Source organism: Odocoileus virginianus, chromosome 17 (assembly GCF_023699985.2).
Source record: "Odocoileus virginianus isolate 20LAN1187 ecotype Illinois chromosome 17, Ovbor_1.2, whole genome shotgun sequence".
Taxonomy (NCBI): domain Eukaryota; kingdom Metazoa; phylum Chordata; class Mammalia; order Artiodactyla; family Cervidae; genus Odocoileus; species Odocoileus virginianus.
In genome coordinates this window covers 40,532,220-40,551,307 of record NC_069690.1, presented here as the reverse complement: position 1 = coordinate 40,551,307, position 19,088 = coordinate 40,532,220, and the positions used below count along the sequence as shown (strand labels likewise).

The 19,088-nt window shown below is 56.2% G+C and overlaps 1 protein-coding gene across 2 annotated transcripts; it reads right to left on the bottom strand.

Annotated features, from left to right (window-relative positions):
• Positions 1-849: 849 nt before the first annotated feature.
• On the bottom strand, positions 850-18,321 carry KCNH4 (potassium voltage-gated channel subfamily H member 4). Of its 2 annotated transcripts, none has more exons than XM_070479488.1 (17): positions 17,909-18,321; positions 15,802-16,035; positions 15,334-15,480; positions 15,076-15,200; positions 13,998-14,241; positions 13,535-13,692; positions 10,379-10,586; positions 9,745-9,939; positions 9,099-9,298; positions 7,003-7,252; positions 6,206-6,438; positions 5,512-5,550; positions 4,961-5,313; positions 4,597-4,703; positions 3,887-3,960; positions 1,976-2,679; positions 850-1,073 (listed from the first exon to the last, which is right to left on the bottom strand). In XM_070479488.1, exons 1-16 carry the CDS (start codon positions 17,982-17,984, stop codon positions 2,284-2,286), a joined length of 3,039 nt encoding a protein of 1,012 aa, XP_070335589.1. In that variant the 5' UTR covers positions 17,985-18,321; the 3' UTR covers positions 850-1,073; positions 1,976-2,283. The 2 variants fall into 2 exon arrangements, with proteins under 2 accessions (XP_070335589.1, XP_070335586.1); XM_070479485.1 differs by having other exon boundaries at positions 1,980-2,679.
• Positions 18,322-19,088: the final 767 nt, after the last annotated feature.

Here is a 19,088-nt window from a genome sequence, read left to right as displayed (position 1 = left end):
GACTTAGTGACTGAAAAACAACACAGTGTGAATTAGGACCATTTCTGCTTCTGCCCTCCCCCCCCCCCCCACCCCCCACTGACGCCTCAGCACAAACCAGCATCTCTTCTACTTCTGCATCCCATCCCCAGGGACACTACTCAGAAACTGTATGGAATCAAAGCTCACCCCAGAGACAGCCATGGGCATCGTTCCTATGCTACCAGCCAACACCAATCACACTTTGGAACCTGAGCTGGAGAATCGACCTGGCAACCTCTCTGGGACAACCTGCCACAAAACTGCCCACATCTAGTTCCAACTGGTCACCAGGGTGCCTTTTTCTAACAGCATCCATAACACCCACCCCTGCAGTGATCATCAAAGTAGTGAAAACTCAGAAGGAGGAGTAAGCTTAGGAGAGCAGAGGGGATGGGGCAGAGTGGGATTCCTAGCAGGTTCTTGATCGGTGACAAGTGTTTCCTCCAGACCCTGTTGTACCTTTCCTGCAAGAAGGACAGGATCAGTTACTGTAGGATTGGTGGGGAATCCCTTGGGCCACCTTTCCAGGGCTGGAGGTGTACCTGAGTCAGGGCTCTGTCCCTCCCACACACTGTCTGAATCTGTGGCTCTGACCAGGTTGGGGGGAGGGTGGGTATAACGGGCCCATAGTGACTCATTAAGGTTTCTGCTTCATCCCAGGGGCTCCTGGTGGCGTGAATGTGGTGCCAAGTGGATTGGTTGGCACCTTTGCCCTCCTAGAGACAGTAACAGGGCCCTGGGGTACTGTGTGGGAGTGACTATCATGTAAGCTCCTCCAAAGCCCTGGGGCTATCACACCAGCCCCCAGAAACAGCCAGAGCCAGCAACTACAAAAATAAAAGAGTTTATTTCCTATCCAAAAGTGAGCCCAGGGTGGTGGGTGGTAAAGGAGAGCTGGAAACCAGGGTGCATGTTCAAGAAGGCCCTGAGTGAGACCATGTTGGAAGGGGGAGAACAGGCATGGCTGAGGTCTAGGGGTGGGGGAAGGGAAGGAGTGCTGCTGGGACTGTTTCAGGTTGCTGGCAGCAGAAGAGACCACTTTCAGCGTCGGCCTGCAGAGAGACATAAACAGAGATGTGGACAGGCCCCAGGCCCAGGGGTAGAAATAGACATTACTTGACCTGAAAAGCACCCACTGGGGCAAAGGAACCTGGAATCACACTATAAGGCAGGGATTACAAACTCAGATACCAACAGAGATCAGATAAAGAATTCAAAGGAGGGAAGCTAGCGAGGTGTCAGGAAATGATCTAGGAACCTGGGGATCGCAAAGACGTGGAGGATGCAGGCCTCATTCAAAGAGGACAGCTCCTCCTCCCCCCCCAACTAATTATTGCCAGGTGCAATGTTGGTCCAGAATTGCCAGATCTCTGTAATTTGTTTAGAGAAGCTGGAATATCTGGATTTTTTTTTTTTTTTTTTGGCTGTGCTGGGTCTTAGTTGCAGCCTGTGGGTTCCAGTTCCCTGGCCAGGGATTGAACGAACAAGGGTCCCCTGCATTGGGAGTGCGGAGTCTTAACCACTGGACTGCCAGGGAAGTTCCCAGAATATCTGGATTTTTATGTGAACTTTCCTGATTTTTAATATGGCAACTCATTTGTATTTTGAAAAAAAAAATAAAAATGCTGTGCAAGTCAAAGAATACATATCTAGGGTCATTGGTTCATTTCCTATGTGGGCTGTGGGGTAAAGGGAGACCCTCCACCTTGGGCTGATGGTTGGAGGCCTAAGAAGTCTTGGGTTACTCAAATGCCAGCCAGGGGACTTCCCAGTGGTTAGCACTCCCATCTCCAGCAGAGACCTGGGGGCTGGGACAAAAGACCTCACAGTATCACTAGCTATCTCCGCACTGGAATCTCTTGCTGTAGACACCAAGATCCTGCCTGCTCTTTCCTCAGTCTTCATTTCCTAGGCTGGATCTGGGGCCCTTCCCCTACCCCACCCCCATCTCTACCTGCCTCCAGGTCCTGGGGAGAAAGCCAGACATCTCATCTGCCCAGCTTAATGGGCACTGTAGTCCATCTCATGCCTGTTGGGTTCCACGGCCTCAGATGGCTCCCCTCACAGAGGAGAATAGAGGAAGGTTTGGGAAAAGGGAAGAGTCACAAGTGACCAGACTTGGTTAAAAAAGGTCAGAGAATCCAGAGCCAACCAGACCCGCTGGTGGCTACTGACCCAAGGCAGGAGGCCAAGGGGCCCAGCCCCTCCCTGGATGGCAGGCAGCAGCACCCACCCCAGACAGGCCTGGGCCCATGGCCAGTGTCAGTGGATCGTGTCTGACCTGGACCGGAAGCTGTGCCTCATGAGGCTTGAGTTTGGAGGCGGGGCCTCTGGCACTGGGGAGGGTCCCAGAGGGTCAGGCTCAGAGGGGTAGGGGGACCGTACAGAGGGTCTCAGGCTGGGGGGGGCAGCCCCCATCTCTGCTGTCCCCACACTGGCCGGGCAGTGGATCTCAGCCCGAGTAGTATCGTGGAGGCCAGGTGGTGGTCCGGACACATAAGGAGAACTGCACGGAGGCCTCTGAGGTGGGCAAGGAGGGTGTGGGGGCCAAGCCAAGACTGTTGGGTGGCCTGGGGGACCCAGTCTGGCCTGCAGCAGGCCCATCATGTGTCGAAGTTCCTGGCTAAGTTGAGACACTTCTCGGTTGAGACGGGAAATCTGTTGAAAATACATCAAATTGTCTCCCAGGTGCCGCAACAGTCATCACCCCTCCTACGTGCGCTCCCCTCTCCAGTTTACAAAGTTCTTTCATATCCACTCTGCTCATGGCCACCCTCCGAAGAAGAAGACAGGACAGGGGTTATTTTTGTCTAGATGTAAATACCCCAGCCTCTTTCCAAAAAAGGATTTGGGACGACAGCTATTGCTATTTCCACCCCCTCGCTCCTGCCATGCACACACTTTTATAAGATGTAGAAGAATGTGCTCAAAGAGGCTGCACAACTGTGAAGTGACAGACGCAGGCTTACTCTCAGGTGATACATCACAGGAACTCAAGTGTCTATTCAGCATTTTTCAAATTTCAGGAACTACAGAATCAACTGAAAAACTTGTCAAAATGCCGATTTCTGGGCCCCACCCCAGATGTTCCAAATTGTGTGAGGCCCAGGAATCCACATTTTAACAGGTTCTCTGGATAATGATGGTCGCTGAAGTTGGGGGACCACTGGTCTAGGAGAACTGCCAGCTTAAGCAGGACTGACCTAGAATCCTACAGAACCAGGGCTGGCTCCGCCCCCTGCCCCAGGCGCCCCACCCAGGTGCACCCCTGGGGATGCCTGATGTTTATCAGAGCCCAGGGAAGCCCCAGGGCTGGCTGTGGATGTGGCTTTGAGATCCCTGAGGGGGAGGTGGAGACTCAGCCTCAGCAAACAGGATCTGGGCTCTTTCCCACCAGGATTCCATGGGAGGGTCCAGGTCCCCCGGGGTTATGCCCCGCAGTCCTTGGCCCAGACAGGTGGGGGGGTGGGGAAGAAGAGAGGGAGGGAAGGACTGGAGCATGTGACTTGTTGAGGGTAGCTGCAACGGTCCCTGCAGGAGCAAATCCCTTGTCGGTGGAGAGGCCCTCTTTCTCCAGCCAGACCTCCTGAGTCAGCTGGAAGGCAGGGATGCAGCCTTCCCTGAGTACTTACAACCCGCTAGGGATCAACCAGGTATGTATGTGCCCTCATCTCGTGCATAGAACTATCTCCCCATTTTCAGATGAGGAGATTGAAGTTCAGAGTGGTTGTGGGGCTTGCCCAAGGTCACACAGCTAACATGAATATCTGAAATCAGGACTTTGGCTCCAAACCCTTTGTAATGCTGTTCTATGAGGCACATCTCTGATCCCAAGGTTGGAGGAGAGGAACAGGCCCCAACTAACCTCCTGGTTCAGTCTACAGACCTTTTCCTTCACCTCCTCAGCCTCAGGGGCGGCTTCCTGGCTGGGCGTGGGCCCTGCAGACAGAGTGGGGAGAAGGGGTGTTGGGTGAGTGCAGGGAGCTTGAGTCTGCAGCCTGGGCTGGGCCCTCCTGTCACTGGGCATGCGCAGAACAAGGGGAGAGGATGCTCTGGGGTCAGGATGAGAAACCCAAGCTCCTCAGGCTGGTTTTGAGGCCATATCACTTCCCCAACTGCTCCCCACGTCCCACCCACCTCCCACCCACCCCCAGCTCTAGGCACGAAGTTTCTCCTTGGAGTCTGAACACAACCATTCTTCTGGTCATGCCTATGTGCCTTTCACCAACTGCCTTATTCCGCAACTCAAACTCCTACCCACCCTTTAAGGCCCACCTCAAGTGTCCCCTCCTCTAAGAAGGAGGGTTAGAGGCTCCCTCCTCTCCCTCCTAGGAGCCCTGCTCTTGTCTCGGTCGTGGCTCTTAGCACTCTGCTCTGGAACCATGCGTCTGAGAACACAGGTATTGCCTCCATTAGACTGGGCATTTGCTAAGTGTGGGCCAGGCCTGGTTCATCTGTGTGTTCCTAGTAGAGCACCTGGAAGCTGGTAGGCCCTTACTATATGTGGGATGGATGGATGGATGGATGGATGGATGGATGGGTGACTGTGAGTTGAAGTCCACTGTTGGCCCTTACCTGCAGGAGAGGCCTGCAAGCGAGATCTAGGGTGCTCAGGCCTCCTGCTGAACCGGAACGTAGGGGCCTCTGCCGTGCTGCCAGAGTCCTCAATGCCATCCACTATCCTGGGATGGAGGCAGTGGTCATCAGTCCCGCGGGCAGAGAGTAAGGGCCAGAGCAGGGCAGAGCAGGCAGAGGGTGAAAGGGGCTGCAGCACCGGGGAGCTGGGGAGGAGCAGCCGTCACAGAGGGGTGGGGTTGCAAGCTATGGTGGATCAGGAAGGGCAGGGTGGAGCATTGGTCAGAATGCCAGGGACGGAGCCCAGAGAAGGTTCTGGAAGCCAGCAGGGGTATAGGGAAGGCAGGGGAGGCTGGCATCTCACCGGGGACTGAGGTCCGGAGGTCCAAAGGTTCCCAGTGGGGGAATGAGAAGCTGGGGGGGCTTCCAGGCAGCAGAGCCCCTGGGGGGGCCATGAGGGGAGGGGCTGTGGCCCCGGCCAGCCAGGGCAGGGGAAGGGGCTGGGGACAGGGAAGGAGAGGAGACAAGGGCTGAGAAAGGGGGCAGCTCCTCCCCCAAGAGGCTGACCAGGGAGCCCCGGGGCCGCGCTGGGCTGAGGTTGGGCAGCAGGAGGGGCCGCCGGGGCCTGGGACCACCGCCAGGCTCGGCCCCAGCCTCGGCCTCTGTGATGGATGGCTGGGTCTTGTCTGAGGAGGAGCCCAGGCTCTCTGAACGGGGCTGTGGGTAGAGGACGCAGCTGATGTCACAGGGCAATCAACAACAGGCCCCTTCAGTGAGCAACAGCCTCCACCGGCATTGCTGCTCCCCATCCCCTCTCCCTTCACCCTGCAGCAGAGCAGTCAAGGAAAGGTGCCCCCCGCCACGCCCCCGCCTCTCTGCATGTGACTTCAACCCTACCCAGGAAGGATACGGTACCTGGGAGAGGCGAGGGGATCGGGAAAAGCGGCAGAGGCCCTGCAGGGACACAGGAGGGGTTCCGGCTGACTCACACCTCCCCACTCCCCCAGTGCAGCACCTCCTAGTCCCGCCCATCAGAGTGGTGGGGTTGGAGAATGTGAGGCCTTTTTGTGGAATTGAGTCAGAGATACCCCCAACTCCGACTCAGACAACTCCCGAGTGGCAACATAAGTCTGAAAAGCAGTAAAAGACCAAGGTCTAGGGTGAAAACTACAGATTTGGCCCAGAGCCTAAACCAAAAATGGGCCCGGGAAACACTTGGTGAGTGGAGCAGAGAAGCCCCAGGGGAGGAGACCCAGTCCAAAGAAGGAGGGAACTGATGGAGGAGGAGCGCGCAGAGGGGATTGCTTTTAAAGTGGGGGTCCTTTGAGGAGTCTAGAGTGAGCAGAAGGGGGACCAACAGGAGGTGAGTAGTTGAGTTGGAAGTAGAGTTGGTGAGAGATGGTCCATGGGGTTGGATGATGGTCCATGATGAGTAGGGTCAGTGGGTTGAAGATGTTAAGTATGGCGGGGCAATGCAAGGGGTGCCCAGGGTTGAGAGATGACGTTTTCAGGGTGGAAGGAATTCATGAGGCTCTCTCTGGGGCTGGGGGAGGATCTAGTTTGAAGGAGGTGAACTCGGAGGAGGTAGAGGCCATAGGGGTCTACATACATTGGTCTCAGAGCCGTGGCGCAGGTTGAAGGTGAGGTCCCGGGGCAGGCCAGCCCGGAAGGCAGCTCCATACTCAGGATAGAGCCTCAGGACCTCGGCCAGCCCTTGGCTGCTCAGTTGCTGCAGGCCACAGTAGGTGAGTGCCTTCACATCAGCACTGGTCTTCAGCACGCAGCTTGGAGCTGTGCCTGACCCAGGCTCGGGGATATCTGCCCCAATCAGGTCTCCTTTTCCTGTGGGTGAGGGATAGGGACAGTCAGCTAGGGCAGAGGGACCCAGATGATATTAGTGGATGTGAGGGATGGCCAGTGTGTTTGAAGGATGGTTGAAGGTGGGTCAGTCAATGGAATTGGAGGAAATAATCAATAGAGTTGGCAGGTCGGTGGAGAATGGCTGGTGAAGTTGGGAGACAGTCAGTTGGGGATGTCAGTAAGGCTGGAGGAACGATCCATGGAATTGGATGATCAATACAGAATGGCCAGAGGGGTCAGTTAAAGGGTAGAGAGTCAGTGGAGTTGAGAGTTGATGGGTCAGGGGTGTTGGGAGATGGTATAGTGGGAGAATTGATTTGGGGGAACAGTCACTGGGGAAGGGTTGATGGGTTCAGGGATGGCCAATGGGATGAGGTAAGGGTCTGAGGGGAATGGTCAAAAGGGGATGGTGGTAGGTGCTGGAACTGAGAGAGAGAGTACTCCTTTGCCAGAACACCAGCTATCCAGTCCCTAGACTCCTGGCCTCTCCCAAGGCCTCTGGGGGAAGGTTCCGGGGTACGGAGAAGGTGGAGGCAGGACCCTCACCCAGGATGGCCAGCACCATGTTGTCGCGGAGCACCTCCAGTGAGCCAGAGCAGACGTAGTAGTGCGCTTGCAGGGCGTCGCCACGGCGCAGCAGGTATTCGCCAGGAGCGCAGAATGAGGTCTTGATGTGTAGGGAGAGAGCCCGCAGACAGCCCCTGCTCGCTGCTCCAAACAGCGGTAGCTGCAGTATCTCCCGATTCAGGTGCATAGCAATATCAGCTCTCAGCTCGTCTGGGAAGTCACGCAGTAACTGCATAGGGGGCATAGGTCATTCTGGTCATCCCCCGGCAGCAGCTACTTGAGCTCTACAGCTGTGTTGAGCTGTCTTCAAGAACAGAGCTCAAATTACCCATTTCTGACCTTCAGGGAGACTTCTGTGTGTCTTATCTCAGTTTGACCTCCCAACCCAAGTCATGGGGCAGAGACTAGCTCTTCTGTCTGTCCACTGCCCATGGCTACACACACTGGTCACGCACACACATCCTAGTGACTCAACCCCATGTATGCACAGACCATCCCTGGTGGGTCAGCCTTCAAGCCAGGAGATTAGAAGTCAGCTCTGCATAAGTCCCTGTGGACTCTAGACAAACCCTTTTCTCTCTCTAGGCCTCTGTGTCCCCATCTGTAAAAGGCAGGGTTACACTAGAACTTGGATATTAGCAGTGACCTCTTGGGGGCTGAACTTAATGCTCATGGTACCACCCTCATCTCCTGGAGCCCCTTGGCCACTCAGGCTTGCTGACCTCCCCCCCCCCCCCCCTTTTTTTTTGACCTCTCCCTTTTGTTCCACTTACTTCCCTCAGGCTCCTCTTCCTCAGCCAACCTACTTCCTCAGCTTTCTTCTTACTTTGTACGCTCTCCCTGCATCATAGCAACCAGCTCCAAGACTTACACTCCCCCCCGCCCACCCCCCGTGAGTCTGGAGCCCTACCTCCGGGTCCAGACCTGTGTGTTCACCTACCCATGGGGCAGCCTCCACCTGGATTCCCCACAGGCACAACACCCTCATTATGGCCCAACCCTGACCTCTCAGTTTCACCCCTAAATCCAATCTTCCCTGGGTAATGCCTCCATCCCACGCTTTGGCTGAAGCCAGAAACCCGGGAATCCCTTTGAGCTTCTTTCCTGCAACCAGCTGATCACCAGTCCCCAGGCTCCTGCTCTCAGAAATACCTCCTGGGGGACTTTCCTGGTGGTCCAGTGGATAGGAATTCACACTCTCAATGCAGGGGGCCAGGGTTCGACTCCCTGGTGGGGGAACAAGATCCCACATGCCACAACTAAGCCTGCAAGCACTCCTACCCCACCACGACTTCAGAGCCCCTGCACTTTGAGTAGAGAAGCCTGTGGGCCACAATAAAGACCCAGTGCAGCCAAAACAATTTTAAAAAAGACTTTCTGGATCTGCGGGTTACTCCCGAGCCTAAAAATGTGGTAGGACAAAATCTAAATCCAAGGCCATCCCTGAGTTGGGCCTGCCCGGCTCCCAAGACCCTCTCTTCACCCCTCTGCCGCTCCTCCCTCCGCAGTGCTCACAGGCCCTTTCCTGAAAGCTCGCTGAACTACTTTCAGTTCCCTGAACTCGCTCTGCTCTTTGGCATCAGTAGTTCCAGACCTGTGTTCCTACTGCTCTTTCTGCCTGGAATGGCCTTCTGGTAGCAGGCCAGTTTCCTTCTTAACCTTCGTGATGTTCACTTTTCTGTGCCACCTCCCCGACACGTCGAGTTTCAGACACAGTGATGGCGCTGCTGCACCCACTCTCTCCAGTAGAGTCCCATTCACTGCATAACTCTTTGTTTACCAGGCTGTCTCCCTCACCAGCCTGCTGTCTCCCCCAGGGTAAGGGCTGGGGGTAATCATCCCCAGGACTCCTGTGTCCAGCGCAGAGGCTGGCCGCAAGCAGACACTCGACCATGGCATTTGTCACGGGTAAAGCAAAGGGATGTGAATTCCGGTAGGTGTGTGTCCTTGTGAACATCATTTCGTTTCTCTGCAACCCATTTGCTTCCATCCCAAACCCTGAGAGACCGCGACCCCATTCCCCGCTCCTGCACCTCTGCGCCGCAGGTACGGGGCGCCCTCCCGCCACGCACTACCTCGTTGGCGTCAATGCCACTGTTGACCGCCCACGTGGTCTGGAAATACTCGAGCATGCGCTGCTTGAGTGGCCGCGGTAGGCGGTGCACGCGGATGAAGTCCTTGAGGTCCTTCATGCGGCTGTGGTAGAGCGAGCGGCGCGAGTACATGCGCTGGATGATGGCCGTCACGTTCCCGAACACCACGGCGTGCATCAGCGCTGTGGCGCGCAGCGGGCAGTCAGGGGCGGCAACCCCTCCGGCCTCCACCCCCCCACCCCCACCCCCCGCCCTCCACGGCGAGCCCCCTGCCCTGGACCAGTCTCTGGGCTCCTAGGGAGGGGCCGGAGAGCCAGAGGGCTTCTGAGTGCCTACCTGATGCCAGGTTCTGGGTTTGGGGCAGGGAATAGCAGGTGGTCCTGAGACGGGTCACACCTGATGCTTTTCTCATGCCCCACCCCATTAGGTCATGAACTTGGGCTTCCTATCCCTTTCGCAAGCAACCCTCCGGTTTATGGCCGTTCCCCCCAAGGCCAGCAGGTAGTAGGTGCTGAGCAAATAATTATGAACAAATGTCCTCCCAGTGTCTGGTCGTGGGTGGACACCTTGCCTTCTCTGGGCCTCAGTTTCCCCATCTGCACGCTGGGTTTGGCAGGCCCCGCCTCACCGCCTATGAGCATGGTGCAGATGGAGAAGATCTTCTCGGCGTCGGTGTTGGCGCACACGTTGCCGAAGCCCACGCTCGTGAGGCTACTCAGCGTGAAGTAGAGCGCGGCGATGTAGGCGCTGCGCCGCGACGGGCCGCCCGCTGAGCCGTTGACATAGGGCACCTCCAGACGCTTGCCCAGCTCGTGCAACCAGCCTAGCGGGTGGAGGGATGCAAGGAGCCCTGGCTACGCCAGCAGTGGAGAATGGGGTTTCCCTGAGCTGTCTGCACTTGACCTTGGGTGAGGGGAGTATTTACAGAGGTGAGGGGAGGTTTGCACAGGAAATGTGAGGAGCAGCTGGCGTCTGGGCCTCCCCGCCCTGAAGTGGTTACAGTTGCAGCTCAAGGCTACCGGCTCCCTACAGTGCTGACTGTTTAGGGGCCCCTTCCACTCTCTGGGGGTTTATTAAGTGCTTCCTATGCACAGAGAGCTGGGACTTGATCATCTATTTGATTGCATGCTTATGGATGCAATCCATAAGGGATGGAGGGAAGGAGGAATATGGAGTGGGGGTGGGGGGTGTCAGCTTGGGGGCCTGCCTGGACAGGGCAGGTGAAGAGGTAGTTGGTGAAAGCCTGGGGGTCAGTGGCTCACCGATGTCCCAGAGCAGCGGGTCGTTGGCCTCCATCTCCCGGCGCCCGATGACATACCAGACGCAGGCCATCCAGTGGGCAAGGAGCGCAAAGACCGACATGAGCAGTGTGAGCACCACGGCGCTGCACTGCGAGTACCGCTCCAGCTTCTGCAGCAGCCGCAGCAGCCGCAGCAGCCTCACTGTCTTCAGCAGGTGCACCAGCGATGTCTGCGGAGTGGGTGCGCCAGGGGAGGCTGTCAGCAGGCCCCCCAGCGTTCCCCCCTCCCCCAGGTGCCCTGAAGCTAGGGAAGGCTGCCTGATGAAAAGGATCCTTGCTGTGCTAAGGTGACCAGGAAATGCAAGGCGGACAGCATGATACTGAAACTAATCGTGGGGACTTCCCTAGCGGTCCAGTGGCTAGGACTCTGCGCTTCTACTGCAGGGGGCAAGAGGTCAATTCCTGGTCAGGGAACTAAGATTCCACAAGCCATGCAGTGTGGCGACCAATACAAAAACAGCAACAACACAACCCTGATAATGGCTAACAGCAAGTACTATGTATGTCAGGCACTGGGCTAAGTAACTGTAATCCTCATAAAAACAAACTTAACGCCTTCAGTCTAATTTTCATCACCATTCTCAATGTGCAGATGAGTCTACTAAGGTCCAGAGAGGCTGGTGACTTGCTCAAGGTCACAGACCAAGGAAATCATGGAGCTGGGATTCAAATCTGAGTTGACACCAGAGTCCATTTTGTGCTATACTGCCTTTTAGCACCTTGGCTGGTAAAACGGCAAGTCAGAGGCAGGACAACAGACGTAATGATCTCTGGTCCTTGCTCAAAGACCCCAGTGTCTTAGGTACAATCAGCTGTGGACAGGGGAAGGTTTAGGGACCTCATCCCTTATGGATCAGCTGCAGCTGGGATGCTGAGAGAAGGAGAGCAGGGTACTTAGACTGTGAGGCCCCAGCCCTTGCAGGGTTTGGTGGGAGTTGCCAAGGTTAGTCAGGGTCCTGTAAAGATTAGCTGGTATTAACTATGACTGTTTTGGTTGTGTTTTGATAAGCCCTTCCAGTCTTGGACATGATGAGCAGGTGGGGGCTTATGTTCTTACTGCTCTGGGTGGGACAGCCTGGAGGCTAGGGCTGGGGCCTCTGGGGTAGCACCTGTGGAACTTTGTATGAAGGCCCCTCACTGTCCCTTCAGGGGCTTCCAGGAGCATCCCCCGTAGCCCTGGCCCTACACAGCTCCTGAGTCACATGCCATTTTCTCTAATTTTAGACAAAGGAATTGGAAAGGAGGTGACTCTGACGGACCCTTTCCAGAGTTTAGGAGCTTCCCAGGGAGCTCAGTGGTAAAGTCTCCCACCAATGCAGGAGACTCGGGCTCCATCCCTGGGTCAGGAAGATCCCCTGGAGAAGGAAATGGCAAACCATTCCAGTATTCTTGCCTGGAGAATTCCATGGACAGAGGAACCTGGCAGGCTACAGTCCATGGGGTCTCAAAGAGGCAGGCACAACTTAGCTATTGAACATGCACTCCAGGGCTTAACGCCTTCCCCTAGCTCTCAGAGCTCCTGACTCCAACCTTGAGTTCTTCAAGGCTTCCCCTTGTCACCTACCCCTGGGCCTTACTCCCGTGGGGCCTTCCTCTCCTTGATGGACCAGGATGTCTCAGGCCTGGCTCACTTCAAGTCCATGGCTCTGCCAGTGCCTACTTAGCCTCCATCTTTGCTCTGCTTCTGTCTAGCCCCAGCATGGCTCCTCCTCTCCCCTCGTGCCAGGCCATCCACTCAGGTACGCTGGTTTCCTGGGAAGCAGGGTGGCATGCTAGAAGGAATTCTAGACCGGAGTCTAGGGACCTAGTTCTAATCTCTTGCCTGCCATTGCTAGCTGTGTGACTTTCAACAAGCTAGTCAACCTCCCTGAGCCTCTGCATCTAACTCCGAGAAAGAGAGAGATGAGAATCTGCCCTGAAAAGTTAATGAGAGGTTCCTACGTGATGATGTGTGAAAGAACTTAGTAAACTGTAAAGTGCTCCTGAAGCTACTAGAGAAGGGGGCACTGCCCGGTGGCACAAACCTGGTGGGGGTACACTCAGGGGAGGAGTGGGGAGCTCCACTTGGAAGGGCCAGAGCCTCGGGGCAGACACACCCACATGCACGTGTGTGGGAGCATGCACACACGTGTACACAGCCAGGAGAAGAGGCCCACAGCCCGTTGGCGGCTAGTTAAATCCGGCTGCGTGTAGGTGGTTTCCCGCTATAGCTGAGTGTGGCAGGCAGAGGAGCACACGGGGAGACTGCTCTCCACCTCCCCACTCAGGGGGGTCTGGGGACACCGGGAGGGACTCCCTCTCGCTGGGCCATAGAAGACCTAGTATCTGCCGGCTGGGTGCAGAGCTGACCACTCAGGGCGGCTCCAGGCAGTCCTGGGATTCTCTGCCTCCAAGTCCGCCCTGCAGCCTCTACCTCCTCATCTTGGCTTGCTACGTTTCCCCCGATGTTCCCTCTCCTTGTCTCCTGCCAGCTGGGTCCTATTCTGTCTAGGGTCTAGATCAGCTCTCACCTCCTCCGTCAGGAACCCTTCCCAGACCACGCCAGCCCCTGCCCAACTGCCAAGCTTTGGCTTCCTCGCAACAGCCAGATTTCAGAACAGTTTTGTGGGAGCCCGTGTTCCAGCCTGGAATTCCAAGGTCAGTTAGTTCTGCGTCCAGCCCCCGAGCAGCACTACCTGGGCCCCGTCTTGCAGTCCATTCACCTCTTCTGTTCCTGCTGTCTCCACCAGCTTAGCTGCCGAGTGGCTGAATCCTTATCCCTCTCCTCCACAGTGACCATGACTTACACAGTGCTTTGCAGACAGCTAAATGCTCATCCGTTGTTTGTTAAATAAAAATGTGAAAAGTGCCGCTCATTTGGCTGCAGACCAATGCCGCCTTGGTAGCCCTAGTTAGCTTTTCATTTGTCTCAGCTTCCCTCAGAGACTGTGAACTGAACTCCCCAAGAAGGCAGACACTCTGGGATCCTTCTTGGTTTCTAGCACTGGGCTCTGCCCATCACAGATGCCTGGCAAATATTCACTGATGGCTGAGTCTGGGACTGAGGTGGGTCCCTTAATGGGAGATGCTGTGTTGAAGTTACCAGGCTAGGCTGCAAGGCAGGACAGGGATCACTCACCACGGTGATGTTGAAGACATAAAGCAGGTCAAAAGGTAGAGCAGCAATAAGGTCAACAAAGAACCAGGTGGCCAGGTAGTGGAGGCCAATGGAACGAGGAGCAGAGACCACCTGGCCAGACTGGGACACATAGGTGGTGCGGAAGTTCAGGATGATATCTGGGGATGCAAGAAGCTGTTATGAAGGGACCTTGGCCAAGGTACCTTGCGTAAGACTCAGGATAGTGTTGGAGGCAGGAATGGGGATGATGGATTGAGCTTCAGACTGGTTCTTAAAAGAGGAGAGGTCTAAAGGCTGAAGGCTCCAGGGATCAGGGGCAGGGCTCATGGACCATGAGGACATAAAGACCCAGAAATAGGTGGGCTCTAAATGTCTGGGTCCGGCAAACCCAGGATGAAACGAGGCTTGGGTGAGTGGGTCCCTCCAGCCCACCCGCCAGGATACGTGGGGCAGAGGGTCTAACCCAGGATGAAGAGCATCTCCACGGCGATGTCGCTGACAAGGGTGTGTCGGGACGTGATGGGGGTGTCGTCATCACCCGAGAAGCAGACGTTGTAGGGGACAGTGACAGCAACGTAGAAGGTGGCGAGGAGGATGAGGCCGTCCCAGATGGCCTTGGGGACGCTGTAGTGGAGGAGGAGGCAGCGGGACCCCCCCACGGAGGCCACCTTGTATTCGGGCACTGATGGCTTTGGCTCAAACACGTTCTAAGGGGAGAGGGGTGGCGGTTGGGGACACTTGGGGGAAACAGGAGCCAAAGCTGGGGGAGGGAGAGGTAAGGAATGGGGAAAGGGGTGGAGTGGGCACTGCAAGCACAGCCACGAGAGGATGTAGAACGTGCAGGAGGTGGGGGTTGGCAGCTGACACCTGACACTTCTTCCTCTGCCAATTTATTGCTCTTTGGAATCAATCATGTTTTGTGTGTGTGCACATGTGCAAGGGGTATTTCGAAAGTTTGACTTTTACCCTTCTTGAGAAGGTGATTATGACCAGTCAGACAATGCCCTAGCTTGAGGGGTCACTAGCTTCTCCCTCAAGATCCTCTTGGGTTCTAGGAATGCAGTGGAGGATAAGTATATCCCAGGGGGGAGGGGAGGCTGACATGGCATACCCCATCCCCTGTTGCCATAACAGTCTGCTCAGAAGGTTGGAGACCCATGGCTTCATCAGGGTCCTAGGAGTAGTACACAGGGTCAGATGCCAGGCCCCAGTGGGGGCTTTCTCCCTGGGACCACTAACGTGGTTTCATAGCCCCCACGAGGTAACCCTAAGACCCAAAGGTGGGTAATGTAATTGCTGCTAGAGCCCCACCTTTGTGGCATCATCAGAGCAGGGTAATGTCAGTCACAAGGAGGCAAGGAAGAGGGGGATGAAAGGAGATGTAGGGGAACACGGGATAGAACAGAGAGCCATACATGAGGAATGGCGGACAAAGGAACAAGCGACTGGAGGGAGATTGGACAGACAGGGAAACGGGGACACAGTAGCAAGGGTGCCTCAGAAATATGTCTGGGAGATGTTGGGGTAGAGATTGGACTCACATTGGTTTTCATGCCTCTCTGGCCCCGGCGGCCAAAGTGGCCGGTCAGTCGGTGTAGGACAGTACGGCTCTGCCTCCTGGCAGATCGAAGTCTTGAGCTGGCTCCCCTCCTGCCAAGGGAGTTTTCTGTTGGGAAGAAGGGTACGGCAGTAAGTGGAGGCACATCCATGAGGCTGAGTAGGGACAGGGCTTGGGTGCCCTTGGGCAAGAGCTTCTGACCATTCATGCCATCTCCCCAGAGTTGCAGACTTGAGGTTACCATGATTACTATCGCCATGGCCTCCTGGGGGGCCAAGTCCTGGGCCTCCGCTCTGAGTGATGTCCTTGAAGGAGAAGAGGAAAAGTACGACCTCCCCCATCTCATTCTTGATGGGCATCATGTCCAGGAGGCACCAAAAGGCTGAGCCTGCAGGTGTGGAGAGGTAAGAGGAGGGGGGTGAGCAGCCCATGGCATCTCCTTGTCTCTCATCCCCCTTGGTTCCTGGGCATAATCAAAGGGCTTGGCCAAGGATTAGAGCTGGAAAGAAGCCCAGAGATTTTGTCAGCCATCTCCTTCACGTTCCTGATGGGAAAACCATGGCTCAGAGAGGGTCAGGGATACATTCAGTGTCACACGGTCAGCTTGTGGCAGTGTGGGGACCAGCAACCAAGTTTCTGCTGTCTCAAGTGGACTCTGGGTAAGGTCTGGGGTCTGGGCAGGATGGCAGGGCAGGCTAGATCCCCTCACCATCCTTTCGGTAGAAGCAGATTTCAGCGCGGTGCTCCTGATGGCCCTCCAGAGCCTTGTGCAGCCTCTGCAGGGCTGGCTCACTGGTCTCTGGACCATAGAGGAAGCGGCAGCTGCAGGTTTTCTGCATGACCTCGGTGCGGCCGTAGCCTGTGAGCTCGCAGAAGCCGTCGGAACAGTAGACAATGGGAAAGCCCCGTGGGCCCTGTGCGTTAGCTAGCAGGAAATTGCTGTCTGTGGGAAGAAGGGGTTAAGGTCAGGCCAAGGCCAGGAGGGGAGCTCAGTTTCCAGGTGAGCCATACCTCCCCCAAGCTGAGGTCAGAGATCCTAGAGACAGGAGCTTCCCAGGTTTCCGTGGGATTCCTGGATCCCCTTTGGGATGTCCTGAAATGAGAGTAAGAAGAGATAGAGCAAAAGGACAAGGACTTAAGGGTGGCCTGGAACTGGGACAGGGTAGTCTAGGGGGTTGGAAATGGAACTCCAAGAGGTCATGACTTGTGCCTTGAAGCTGATGAGCTATTACTGTAGGCGGCAGCACAGCATGGTGAATAAGGGCATGGGCTCCAGCACCCCATCTCTGCCACTTGCTGACTGTGTAACTTTGAGCAAGTTAATGAACTCCCCTGTGCCTCAGCTTCCTTATCTGAAAAGTGAGGGATTATATATCTTCCTCAAAAGTTTTGGTGTGAGTTATATGGGTTACCTGGGAAGAGCAAATCCTGGCACATAGTGAATGTTACACTGAGAAGGTGAAATGATGCCCCACATTTGCCCAGCTTTCAAAGCACAAGCTATCCTGGATAAGGCAGATTCTGGCATTATCACACCCATTTTATTGATAGGAAACCAAAAAGCAGAGGTTATCCAAACTCACAGAGTTTATTATCCAGTCTCCTTTGTGGAGGGAGGAAGACTGATGAGTAGCATCCTCATTCCCTGCCTTCCAGGAAAAGTCCTCTTTTTAGCATCCCTTAGCTAAGATCAGGGGGTCTGTCCCAGTTCTCAGAGTTTGACAGGCTTGAGCAATGAAGTTGTGGCTCCAGCAAACCCAGCAACAGAACCTGAGCTGGCTCCCCTCCAGTTCCACTGGGTGGGAGGCCTCAGGGGGGCTCGGTAGGCCATCCAGGGACAGTCTCAGCTGAAGGAAGGGATCTGAGAAGAAACCAGACCTGGGTGCTGGGAGGGGTGAATGTCTGGGGATGGAGCGGCTGATGGGGATACTGAAGGTGCCTGGGAGGTGCTGGGCCCTGGGCAAGCAGCCTCCTTCTTCCATCCCAGGTCCGTTGCCCGGGTGATAGGCACTATGGAAACAAGGGAGGTGTGTGGGGGGGGGCAGGGTGGGGAGGCGGGTAGGGCTCCGGCGGCTAGGTTTCCGCCCTCAGGTACCGCTTCCCCCACCTTTCAGATCTCAGCCTGGGTGTCCTAACCGGGCAAGGGGAGATCGTTCAGTTCCAAAGTAGGAAAAGGGAATGGCGGGAGAAGAGGAGGGGAAGCAGGATGGTGGCTGTCCAAGGTGCTGAACCTGGAACTCAAGCTCGGTTGGAGGGCAGGCAGTTCTCCGTTACACAGACCACCCCCTGCCTTCCTGCCATGCCGCCCCCAGACAGGGACGCGCTATAATTTGGGGGTGCGTGACCTTAATCCAAGCTAGGTCCTGCAAAAGTCTGACCTTTTCTATGTTCTCTCTCTCTCTCTCTTTTTTCTGGGGGAAGGAGATGCTGCAGTCGTTGGAGAGCAGACCCCAAAGCACCTGGCCACTTCGTCCCACCTCCGCGTCTTGGATACTCCCGTACACGCCCCCAGCAGAGCCCTGCCCGAGAGTGGGCGGCTCTCAAGGACTCCTCCGCTTTGCCGCACAAAGAACCTTTCCTGCCTCGAGTCACACACCCCCAACCTTGGCTGCCCAAACTCTTGGTCCTCTCCCCGTCTCCCCTCCCAGGGCGCTCCCAGTCCTGTTCCTTTACTGGGGCTCTGGGAGTTCCTAGACCCTCCTAGCCCATTCTCCTCGCCTTGGGTCTTTCTCATCACATCCAGGAGACCCACGCGAGGGCCAAAGGAGACTTGACCTCTAGCTCGAACCCTCAGCTCCAGCCTCCACCCCACTCACGCGTGCCGTCGAAGCGGGTGGCGATGGTGTCCAGGAAGGTGTTCTGCGGGGCCAGCAACCCCTTCATGACCGGCATGGCCTCGGGGCGCAGATTCCAGGCGCAGCGCTGGGGGCGTTCAGCGCGGCCAGGCCGGAGGGGGCGCGCTGCCGGCGGGGCCGGGGCGCCCCATGCGCCCGCCTGCCTCTTCCCCTCCCTCTCGGCGCCGCCGCCGCCGCCGCCTCTCTGTTCCAAACCCAGTAGCTTTCCGCTTGTCTCGGCGCCGCCTCGGTCCCCCCACCTCCCCACGGGCCAGGTTCTTTCCCTAGGGCTCGCCCGGAGCCCGCCACGTGGCCCCGCACGGGGAGGGGCCGCCAGCGACACCCTCACTCCGCTCCGCTGCCCTCCTCCGGGTGGGGAGCGGCCCACGCGTGTCTCTCCCGCAGAGAATTTGGGACACGCCCACCCGAGGCCGAAGCGCCAAGGGATGGGGCGGGGCTTGAATGATAGACACGCCCATCTTCCAGGGTGGCCACGCCCCCACGCGTGTTTCCCTGGCGGCTCCTTGTGTCTCCTCCCCTCGGGTTCCCCCGCTAGCCGCCCACGCTGGGACTCGTGTCTGGTTCACAGTGCCGCCTGCTGGAGTTGGGATATCTCGCAGCAATCTCAGCTTCCTGCGCTCCAGTATGAGACAGCAGAGTTAAAGAGGTTAGTTTTGCCGGTGGAGGATCGATGAGAGGGCAGGAAACGCAAATGCTAGAATACTTAACCGTCACCTGTGTCTTAGTTTGCATAGGGCACCCTGGCGATCTCTGCCTCTAACCTCAGCAGGATGGATGAAAAGAGCTCTGGAGTCCACTGGGTAGAAATCCTAGCTCTGTCGCTTACTAATTGTGTGACTCAGCCTCCAGCAGCATCACTTTCTTCACCTGTCAAATGGAGCTAATGATTTTTACCTCGTATGGTTGTGTGAATTTAATAGCATAATGCATATCGTTGGCACACAGTGTGTTGGAGAGCAATTGTCTCCTTATTCACCCCCTCTTCCTATCATTCTGATTTAACCCTCCTTCTCTTTGCAACCATTCAAGTGGAAGAGAGGTTGGAGGTAAATTTGGGGCTGAGAAAGATGGTTTCAAGGTGAGCAGTCAGTTTGTAAATCCCCGAAGTGCACCGGTGGACTTTGTTTTCCATCTTCCCCCA

What these genes read in the sequence shown, in the direction of transcription:
- KCNH4 (XM_070479488.1), bottom strand. Translation starts at nt 17,984, where the DNA reads ATGCCGGTCATGAAGGGGTTGCTGGCCCCGCAGAACACCTTCCTGGAC. An exon ending in ATGTCTTCAACATCACCGTG is followed by an intron (nt 10,587 to 13,534) that starts GTGAGTGATCCC and finishes CCCACTCCGCAG; the next exon opens with ACATCGCTGGTGCACCTGCT. An exon ending in TCTGTAGACTGAACCAGGAG is followed by an intron (nt 2,680 to 3,886) that starts GTTAGTTGGGGC and finishes TATTTTCAACAG; the next exon opens with ATTTCCCGTCTCAACCGAGA.